This window comes from Silene latifolia, chromosome 5 (genome assembly GCF_048544455.1).
Source record: "Silene latifolia isolate original U9 population chromosome 5, ASM4854445v1, whole genome shotgun sequence".
Lineage (NCBI taxonomy): Eukaryota > Viridiplantae > Streptophyta > Magnoliopsida > Caryophyllales > Caryophyllaceae > Silene > Silene latifolia.
Window position 1 is genome coordinate 17,280,716 of NC_133530.1, and position 10,598 is coordinate 17,291,313.

The 10,598-nt window shown below is 36.8% G+C and overlaps 2 protein-coding genes across 2 annotated transcripts; both read right to left on the reverse strand.

Moving 5' to 3' along the window:
- Positions 1 to 619: 619 nt before the first annotated feature.
- Positions 620 to 5,960, reverse strand: LOC141654935 (dihydrolipoyllysine-residue acetyltransferase component 2 of pyruvate dehydrogenase complex, mitochondrial-like). Its single transcript, XM_074462043.1, has 13 exons — positions 5,868 to 5,960; positions 5,769 to 5,810; positions 4,910 to 5,155; positions 4,727 to 4,799; positions 4,036 to 4,130; positions 3,798 to 3,883; positions 3,635 to 3,710; positions 2,809 to 2,876; positions 2,633 to 2,699; positions 2,434 to 2,529; positions 2,237 to 2,339; positions 1,087 to 1,179; positions 620 to 970 (listed from the first exon to the last, which is right to left on the reverse strand). Exons 1-13 carry the CDS (start codon positions 5,958 to 5,960, stop codon positions 900 to 902), a joined length of 1,209 nt encoding a protein of 402 aa, XP_074318144.1. The 3' UTR covers positions 620 to 899.
- Positions 5,961 to 6,321: 361 nt separating this feature from the next.
- On the reverse strand, positions 6,322 to 7,684 carry LOC141656900 (uncharacterized). Its single transcript, XM_074463985.1, has one exon. The coding sequence runs from the start codon at positions 7,594 to 7,596 to the stop codon at positions 6,505 to 6,507; it is 1,092 nt and encodes a 363-aa protein (XP_074320086.1). The 5' UTR covers positions 7,597 to 7,684; the 3' UTR covers positions 6,322 to 6,504.
- Positions 7,685 to 10,598: the final 2,914 nt, after the last annotated feature.

Here is a 10,598-nt window from a genome sequence, read left to right on the forward strand (position 1 = left end):
GCTAGTATTGCTGAATGTCCTAGTAATTACCTTCTCTCTTCTCTATAATAATTAATTATATAATCATTAAATAAATTAGGTAACTTAGGTTATTAGCTAGCAATAGCATGCTACATGTCTTATACCAAAATAATCTGTAGAAAGTAAGAAACTGATTAACAGGTAGGTGAATGGTGATGGAGTAAATGAAAGTCTGATAATATGAATGAATATTTGTGCAGAGCTTTTGGGTATATCTCCAACCTCTCCAGCAGCTGCCATATTCATGCACAACATCACCTCTCCAACACCGGCAGCACCATTATTAACAGGTAGGAGATGTAGTATGACTGATTTGATCACCCCAAGCAGTTACTCTGGCTCAGATTGTCGATTTTTGTAATTGGATGGTTGCTTGATAAAGCAACACCATAAGTGTGACCCAAAACCAATCCCGTAGCCAGTCTTTGACCAGCGCTCTTTTATGTGCCTTCTTTTAGTTGGTTGTGTACGGTAGTAGTATAGGTAAAATGTCATTGCACAGTTAAAAGCTCCTTATTTCCGAATATTCAGAATTTAGAATCTGTCTTCAAATCTTTCATCTAGCATTGTGCCTCAGTAGACTTTTTAGCACACAGAATGACACAAGGGATAAATGTTTAATTCTTCAATCAATATTTACCATAAATTCAAGGTAAATATGTTTCTGTCGAGTTTGTTTCATTATATGGCCCAAAACTTCCAATTATTACAAAATTGAACATTCTTCTAAAGTAGAGCCTAAAAGTTGCCATGACTTATTGCAACGTCGTCGTCGTCGTGGTGTCAAAAAACAAATTATCAACTCTGAAAACCCTCAATCATTCATCGACAAAGGAAGCATTTTAAAGGAAAGGAAAGGAAAGGGAACTATTCAATGTTTAAAGCAACATAGATTCTGGATTCTCGATGTAGCCTTTGAATGCTTTTAACCATTCTGCACCGATGGCACCTGCACATGACAATGGAAGATCACAAGCCATTAAGAGGTTTTAAGATTAAATGAAACAACAATACATTATAATTAATTAAGGTCAACAAATATTAACAATGCTATGCAATGCTTACCATCAATGACTCGATGATCGCAACTTAGTGTAACAGACATGAAGGAAGCAAACTTGAATTGATCATCTATTCCAGGTACAACTCTCTTTTGGGCTACACAAGGGCAAATTAGATAATCAGCAGCAACAACAACAACAACATCACAAGGCTTAATCCCAAAATGATTTGGGGTCGGCTGACATGAATCATCCTTTAGAACCGTTTATGGGTGATGATCGCACACCTCAAAATGCGAAAATATAGAAAGGAAAAGTGCAAAACAAAAGGGGAGAGTGAAACATAATAGAAAAGTCAAGGTAAACTTACAGGTTTTAAAATCAAGTCCGGATTTCTTTTATAAAAACTTAAGAATTTAAATTAGATAATCAGCACTCTTGGTTTAATAATACAATCAATGACAACATTTACCAGTCTCCCAAGGTTCATGATTTTTTGACTCAGTGACAATTCAATATGCATCTTGTATTTCACAAAAAAATCCAAAACCAAAAAGAAGTAACTAGTCCTCAACTCCGGATGAAAATTGTGTCGAGAATTGCACCATATGGCATGTACGGAACAATAGTGTTAAAAAACAAAAAAACTACACAGTTTAGTAAGCCATTATGCTTCATTCCATCGCAATCCAGAAAACCAGAACCAAAGAGTGGGGAGTCTTGGCTCCATTAGAATTGGAAACATCGTCGTCAATAATATATCCCTCTAAAAACCAGCTATAGGCGATTTAATGATGTCCATTTGGAGATGCAAGGATAATATACGAATTCTTGACTAGTAACATTGTTTTCCACATCACTACACAAGTGTCAAATGAGAAACAAGTTCATTATCTTATTGTGTATTTTAGTTAAGTATGGACATTGTATTTCATATCTGTAGGAGCTGAAAGCCGAGCAGTACTTTGGTGCTCAACCAAAGCGCACTTTGGTAATTATTTTCTCCAAGTATGTGAAGAGATGCCGCGTAACTTGTCATGTTCATCAAAAAATAATTTCAAATTCCTTTTTTTTAAACTATTGAGAATTGTGGAAATATAAAGAAGGTAGGTATTGCTTGGCCACCAAAGTCAAGAGCGGGCAATATGAAGGAATGGAGCATTATATTACTTTTTGCTAAAAGAGAGCTACATGTGATGCTGTGAGAATCTTACCTGCTCCAACAGCCAGAATAGCTGCTTGTGGCGGATTAACGATGGCACAGAACTGCTTGATTCCAAATGCACCTCCAAGGTTCGAGACGGTAAATGTACCACCCTACAGCGAAGCGAAAATGACCGAGAATCATACAAAAAATCAGAGCAATATGTCAGCCCTTTAGGACATTTAATAGCAGAAAAAAACGGTGTACCTCGTAATCTTCTGGCTTCAGGCTATTATCTCTGGCTTTTTGTGCCAGATATTTGACTTCCTCACCAATCTTAGACAAGCCTTTCTTGTCAGCATCCTGCACAGGTTACAGAGAAACATTATTCGGGATGCGTTCAAACTTATTTGAATCTTCGAAATTCTTTGTTATCGTGATTGCAATAGAGGAATTTGCCACTGACCCGGACCACTGGGACGTATAGACCATTATCAGTTTGCACTGCTACATTGATGTTAACATTGTGGAACCTGTTTGCACCAAAAAAAAATACTCATTGTCTTCTTGTTCAGGAAAAGGATAACAACCTACAAAACAAAGTTACATTATAATCAGCAGCACTCAAACTTTTACACTCACTGGCGTATGTAGTCGTCGGTCCAAGAACTGTTGCATTGTGGAACTTTCTTGAGCGCCAAGGCAGCAGCCTGCATTCACATTCAACTAGAGTTAGCATATCCGCCACAAAACAAACTACAGCCTACAAACAAATTTTAAACTGTAAAATACAGGAGAGGAAGTTGGTGAAAGGTTGCAACAAATGGTAAATAGTGCCAAAATGAAAAGACATTTTTTAGCATGACATATTTCCGCGTTTACTGAAAGTGTGCTAAAATCATCACATCAGATCTGGACTGTGATGCAGTAATCTAGTTATCTTAAAGGTTACAGTGAGATAGTGACTACATTTCAGAACTGAGGCAATTATGGCGCAATGACTGCGGTGCCGGGTGGCTACCAATTTCTAGATCATGTTTCATGAAATTTAATAGCACGCAAGTCATTGGGTGCATTGACAACATCTGAGAAGCCAATTCTGAGAAGCCACAGGTTCTGATTCTGAGATGAAGGCTAACAACAATATTAATACCATGGCCACCTATAAGACACTATTATACATTATGTCAAACAAGGTACCATCAACCATTGTTAAGAGCCTTCAACTTTAAGTGCTCAGCAAATCTACGCGTAAAACGTCTTAAATGTGAGGGAAAACATAAATTGTTCCTTGTTACAAATTGCCAAGACCACAGCTGGCCTGCTGCTACCAACTTACAAACAGCAGTTATAAATTAGGTTCTAGTAGAGAACCGTGAGTCCTTCATGACACCCAAAACATAACATTTACGAATCACTGTGCAAACCAGAAACAATAGTAGTACGTGAGGATGCAAAGTGCAAGTACCTTAATTACGAGATCATTGACAGAAATTCGCTTTCCCCCAGAAGCCTCTTGTAATGAGTTTAATTGGCTTCTCAATCTGAGGGACATAACACCAAGGTAAGATAACATTATAACATCAGCCACTTGGAGGGTAAGACAACGGTATAAAAAACTAAATACTTACTCCATAAGTTTGTCAAGACATGTATCAACTGTCAAGTAATAGTGGGGAATGGTTTGCTTCGACAATAACAACCGTGAAGCCGTGATCTGAGAAGATTATAATTAGAGTTTAGTATCAACAATGTACACAGCTTTGCCATTGCTTCAGTGATCTACAACACTACTGTGACAAAAGCCGATATGTACAGAACATTAAAGATAAAAGATGATAATGATGGAATATCGAAACCAACATTTACCTTTCTTATCTGAGAATGAGGAATATCAGAATAGTCCAGACCAGATACTTCAGCAGCTTTACGTACTGGTGTTGCTGATTCCTTGCCCCGGGAAGCTGCACACAGAAAAAGCATCATCGTGCTTTTGACAAACTGTTTGCTTGAATTTACTTTAACATCCGTATATCATTTTAGTTAAAATGCCAGACCTTGCACATACAGATGGGGAAAAAAATTGGGTGAAAATATCAGAATAATTAAAACATGCAAATGCATTATAAGTGCCTGACCCTTTTCTGTTTAGAAACTCCCAGACTTTGCACATTATGAACAAAACATTAACTATTTGGCTATCAATTTGTTCGCTCATTAGACTCCTTCAAATTCTGTGTTTTCAATGGTAAGACAGATATTGAGAACAAGAGTTAGTTCAAGTGGTAAGAGCTCTCTTACTCCAACCATGAAGTTTGGGGTTCGATTCTCACCTGCGACATAAATGCGCTCATTTGAACCAAAAAAAATGGTAAGACAGATATCTAGGTTCTTGAGGTCTAACTAAGGCCAGGTAGGTATGTAATAGGTAAATAAGTGAGGTGACAGAATACTAACGAACAATCACAGCGATGCAGAGCTGTATGATAGAGACATGGTAATTCCAAAATTGGCGACAAAAAGTAGCACATTTCTCTTGTTGATCGAGACTACACATTACCTAAGAAATCTTCGATATCAGCTTTTAAAATACGCCCATCAGGACCGGTTCCTTTGATGCTTGATAAAGGAACCTTCATAGCCAAAGGAAAAAGCAAAAGACAAAAACACAAGTTAGAAATCTGAAAATTGCTAAAACAAAAGAAATAGAAAGTCAACAAATATATTCTACTCCATAGCTCACCTTGTTATCTTCAGCCAAGCTCCTTGCAAGAGGACTAGCAAAAATGCGATCCTCGGTTGATGCTGTCTGACTAGGCTTCGAAAAGCTTGGCTCTGGTTGCTTGGCAGGTGGCTCAGCTGGTTCTTCTTTAGGTAAAGGAGTCTCAACAGGTTTTTTAGTTTCAGAGGCAGCAGCTTCAGGTTTTGAAGGAGAGAAATCTTTAAACTTTTGAATATCTTCCTCCTCTTCAACGGTGATGGCAATCACCTAAAACAGCACAGAAAGGAAGCCAAGGTCGAAAGGAAAAAATTATTTGACAAGTCATCAAGTATTTCCCTGCATCGCATTGGAGTCATCAAGTATCCGACATTTGGACACACACCCGTGTCGGATACTTCTAAACGAGTCTGAGTAAAACCGTTCATATTGGATTTCAGAAAATAAAGAACGTTTATGGGTTTAAATATCCAAGACCTCTTGGGGATCTGATCAATGTACTAGTAGATTGTATGTATATGGAACCTACAGAGAGGATGAGAGGTAACGGCTGAGCCGCTGACGAAATGGTGAGCCGGAGAGCTCATTGCACAACTGGTTTGCTACTTACACACAATACATAGTTATATAAAATGATGTTGCAATATCCAATGAACAGGAAATGGGCTCTGAACATGGTTTTTAAAGATGAAATGAGTGGTGTTCTAGACTTCTAGTCTGAGAGCATTCGGTGTCAATAAAAACCAACTCAAGATGAAATTGGTAAACTGTCATACACGGAAAAAAATGTCACATCCGCAAACACCTAAATAACTTAGATGTGCATATGAAGGTCAATCTTAATAAATACAAATTTATTATGAAGATAGAGATGTTTTAGTACCTCGCCAACTTGAATTCCTTGAGAGCCATCTCCTCGAACTAGCTTACATTTTCAGTTATGCCTAGTGACTTCTACCTGTCTTAACTGTCAAGTACCAACAGTAAACAAAGAAAGATCGATGGTGGCGGAGAAAGGGAACTCAAAAACAAAAGACACAAATTTAATCTTCAGTTTGATTCCCACTTCGATCATAGTTGGAGCATTATATATTTATATGTATCTACAGTCAACTTACTTCAAACCGGCTCCTTACCTGAAAACAGCAATTATTTACGGCATGCTCAAACGGCGTGCTCCACAGCAAACATCAATGAACATTGGCACATGAATTGATACTCAGAGTCAAACATTATCTCAAACTAAGACGGTTTTATAAGATAACTTGTCACAACATAAAGCAATCAGGCTATCATCAGTCAGCTACCAAAACATCAGAGCATTCATAGCTTCATAGAGTAGCTAACACTTGCAGTTTGAAACAAATCAACCACGAAATAACCACAATGAGCTTGATACGCATAAACCAGATGCAAATTAAGCAGAAAATTCCAAAACCAAAACGATTAAAACTCAATTGTATTAGTTCATTAAAACAATTTATCAAAATTCAGTAGAACAAAGCTAGCTACTTTCATAAGTAAGCATCCCTTAAAACATCATTAGGATGTATAATCCGCAGACATAAACTAAATGCAACAAAAACCCATCACAATTACACTGTGATCATACTTTTAAATCATGCCAACACCTTGCTTTTCTTCGATTTCTTCCCACTCAAATCCGTCTTCTTCTTCTTCAAACTCTTCTCCCCTTTCTTCACCTTCTTCTCCTCACCATCACTCTTCTTCCTCTTATTCCCGACATTCACCGCCTTTTCCTCCTCGTCGACAACTTCCTCCCCCTCGCTGTCAACCTCCTCTTCCCCAATCATAACCTCATCCATATACTTCACCTCATGAATCCTCCCCTTCGCCGTCTTCTTCTTCTCCTTCTTCGACTTAACCAATCCCTCTCCCTTCTTCCCCGAAACCACAACAGTCTTCTCCTTCTCCTCACTATCACCAATGGCGCCACTAATCTTAAACCCTAATTCCGGAACCTTCTGATAAACAGGCAAAGCAACAGACTCAGCTAATTTCAAATGAAAACTCCTAACATTCCCCCATTTCTTCGGCACCACATTCGCAATCCCTTCAATGGCGGCCGCCACATTTGCAACAATCTCGTCCCTCTCCATTGAAACTCTAGCAACCTTAATCACACTGCAACTCCCAGTACTCAAATACAACAATGCCGAACTACAAATCTTATCAATCTGATCCTTCCAATTGCCTCTACTCATCTCAATCGGTACCGGAATCTTCTTCTTCTTATAAAACCCCTTTCCAATTGCATTCGGCAACAACGGAATAATCCGCTTTTCCGCCATAAACAAATCATAAGAATCACATAACTTCCTCTTCAATTCATAAGCTTTATACTCTTTCTTCAGCTTCGTTAACTTAATTACCTTCGCAATCGGAAGCTTTTCCTCCTCAACCTTCGATTTCGCGATCTTGGAGTTCGCATCATTGACGAACAGACAGATTTCCGAGTTTTCCGGCGAGTATAAGGAGTTCGGTAAGGGGATTTTGAAGGCGTTAACGCGAGATTTTTGGGGGATTTTCGTTAGGGTTAGGATTAGGTAGAGGAATTCATCAGAAGGTAACAATTGGGGTTTTTTGGAAGCTGATTCTTGCGATTTGTGCTTGAGGAGGGCGTCGACGGCACGTAAGACGGCAACGGTTGGGACTTTCGGCGGTGGTTGTTGCGGTGGTTGGATCGACATTGTTAGGGTTTGACGGCGGAGAGAGATAATTGGGGAAGAAAATGGAGAAATTGGGGGAAAATGTTTAGGTTAAGAATTAGGGTTTATGGAGGGGTTTTAATGATTTTGTTGCTGGGGTTTGACGATCCGGCCCGTTAAAGAGGATGGGTTGCATATTATGTTATGTCCGTATGGAGCTGTGGATTGATTTTTGTGGCCCATTTAGTGGTGGGTTTTGGACACGGGTTCGAGATCGACTCGAAATTATGAGGTAGAGAATAGCGATAAAATTTGAATCAAGCTCGATTTATCATTATATGTATTTAAAAAAAAAAACATGAATCAAGCTCGATTTGTCATTGTATGTATTTTTTTGTCACATTTTAAATTTGCTCATTAACTAAAATTTTCTCCTTTTTTTATAGAAATCATTTTCAGGGTTAATTAGTTCAAGTGACATATCTCGAGTTATGTTGGCATATTCAGACTTACGTGATGAATTTATGATAAGTAAGTCGATAAAAGATTGGATAATGATGTAGCTAAAATTGGACCCGACAATATAGATGGGCTCTGTAACCGAGGAGGCGGGGATATGAGCTTGACTTATAACCCAAATTGACTCATTCACCCGAAGCAAAATTTTAATTGTTGCACCTGCCCCTATCCCTGAAAACTTGATTATAACATACTCGAAAATGGACATGAATCCGAAAAAACCCGACCAACCCAGTACATTCTGAATTCTTACAAACCCAAAATGAATCGGGTTGAATGAAATTGTACTGCATTCGACAATGTTAAGAGTCTACTCTGTCTCTCTTAACCTTCCATTTTTCAATATCTAGTTACTTCTCAAATATCTTTAAAAACATCTCAGTTGATTGGATATTAATCATACAAATATAAAACTTACCTTACTTTGACCCAGATGGCCACATGTATCATTATACAATATACAATACCCTCAAAATACATCATTTTGTATATTTGAAGGCACTTGTAAAATTGTTAAATGTACTCTGTATAATTTTTTCATATATTCGAAAATACTGTATACAAATACTTGTGTGAAATTATTTATTCAAATTTGCCGGTTAATAAAATTGTGTTTGAATTCGTTTTACAATTATAACATTAGATTAAACCATCTACACAAGATCGGGTCACAAAAGTGCTGTGATTTGTGAAATAAAGGGAGGAAAACTTCGTGATATTTGATGGCCGACGAAGACGGTCTCCAGTCAGTCCCCATCGTTTGACCATCAAACGAAACAATAGTGGGTATTTTAGTTTTAGTTTTGCAAGTCATCGATGTCGGTCCACAACCGACGTGTTTACCACACACGTACGTAGTCAGTAACATTCATCATCCATTTCGCCAAATATTCTCAGTCACAAACACCATATAAAGGAAAATGAAACTACTTGCCTTATGCAAATTCTCATTTATAACGGGCATATCCGTCGTAAGTTTGTGATGGGTTAAGTATTATTCATGTAAGTAGATAAGATAAAAAAAAGTACATAAAAAGTAGCAATCTGTTTTGCTTATGAATCTTATTTACCCGCATAAATAATACTTAACTCGTCGCAAGATTGTGATGAATATTATCTATCACAAGGAGACTTGCTGCTTAGCTCATGCCTTCTATCCTGGAAAATGTTGATCACACAAATCTCGGACATAAATTTGAGGACCTACGTCCGATTAAACCAACCACTACATTTCCTACAACCGTCTTTTTACGCTTTGTAAATTGTTTATCGACTTTCCTAACATACGTTTATTTTATTGGACACAAATTAAGAAAATTAGAATGACAAGAAATAAAATTTTCTTATCTAATATATTTTTCATTCCGATCATTTGTTTACCTTTGTTCTTCCTATTTTAATAAAATAATACTCATATATATTACAAAAATGGGAAGAACACTTCTGTGCGAATGGAGTAATAGGGTAAACAAATGATCGGAACAGAGGAAGTACTTCGTACAATTAAATAGTATTGTAAGAGACGAATTCTTCTTAGATTATCCATTGCAAAATCAAACCCTGTTATTTTTTGGAGCTTAAAATTTCAAATTTGAAGGTATATTGTTTTTGCAAAAAAAAATTAGTGTATACTGTTATAAGAAAATAATCAAAAATTAAAATAACACTCATATAACTATTTTTTTTTTTTATCAAAATGGAGTTTATATTGCAACAAAAACTAATTGTCATCTTGAAAGCCGCCTTAAAACCGCCTCAATATTAAAACAGAGTTTATACAAGACGGTACTTGTATATCTATACTCCCTGACTATAGGAGAAAAATGATTACGCATCTGAGGTAGTACTGCACCTTGTAGTTTTTTGAAAGATATACACATTTTTTTCGAAAGATATTACCATTTATAAATATAGTTTTTGAGTAATATTATATTTTTTTTTTAGTGTAATGTTTTAGTAAATGTGCTCAAAAACTTTATATTAAATCAGAATTCAAAAACTTTAAAATAAAACTCAGAAAATAAACAATAAGAGGTACTACCTCAGATGTATAGTCTATAAACTGCTGACTATAGTGACTACCTCTTTGTTTACCTTTAATTAAAAGGGTTATTTCATGAGAATAATCCATCCTATGCTCCATCTTCTCATATTAATCCATCCCCGTGTTTAACTGAGAATAATCCTACCTATTGCATCGTTTAACTTACAATGAACTCATGGAAGGGAAACCTAAACAACCGGTTCCCCCCCCCAATTAGGCAACCTGAACTTCATCATCTTCAATCTACATCCCTTTACTCCATCATCAATCACCAAACACAAAAAATCGTAACTCCCAAACTAGAAAGTTTGATTTAATAATTAATAATCTATGGTGCAGGAGATAAACGATGAAGATCACATAAGACAAACCAGATTACAAACAAAAATCCCAGCTATATTCCTTCACAACTCAAAGCTCAAATCAACCAAAATCACATGTATAACCTTCACATAAAGAGCCAAATTTACAAAATTTCATA

Coding starts and splice junctions, on each gene's coding strand:
- LOC141656900 (XM_074463985.1), bottom strand. CDS start 7,596: ATGTCGATCCAACCACCGCAACAACCACCGCCGAAAGTCCCAACCGTT.
- LOC141654935 (XM_074462043.1), bottom strand. CDS start 5,960: ATGATCGAAGTGGGAATCAAACTGAAGATTAAATTTGTGTCTTTTGTT. Junction 3,884..4,035: donor CTCATTCTCAGATAAGAAAG/GTAAATGTTGGT, acceptor TAATCTTCTCAG/ATCACGGCTTCACGGTTGTT. Junction 2,530..2,632: donor TATACGTCCCAGTGGTCCGG/GTCAGTGGCAAA, acceptor TAACCTGTGCAG/GATGCTGACAAGAAAGGCTT.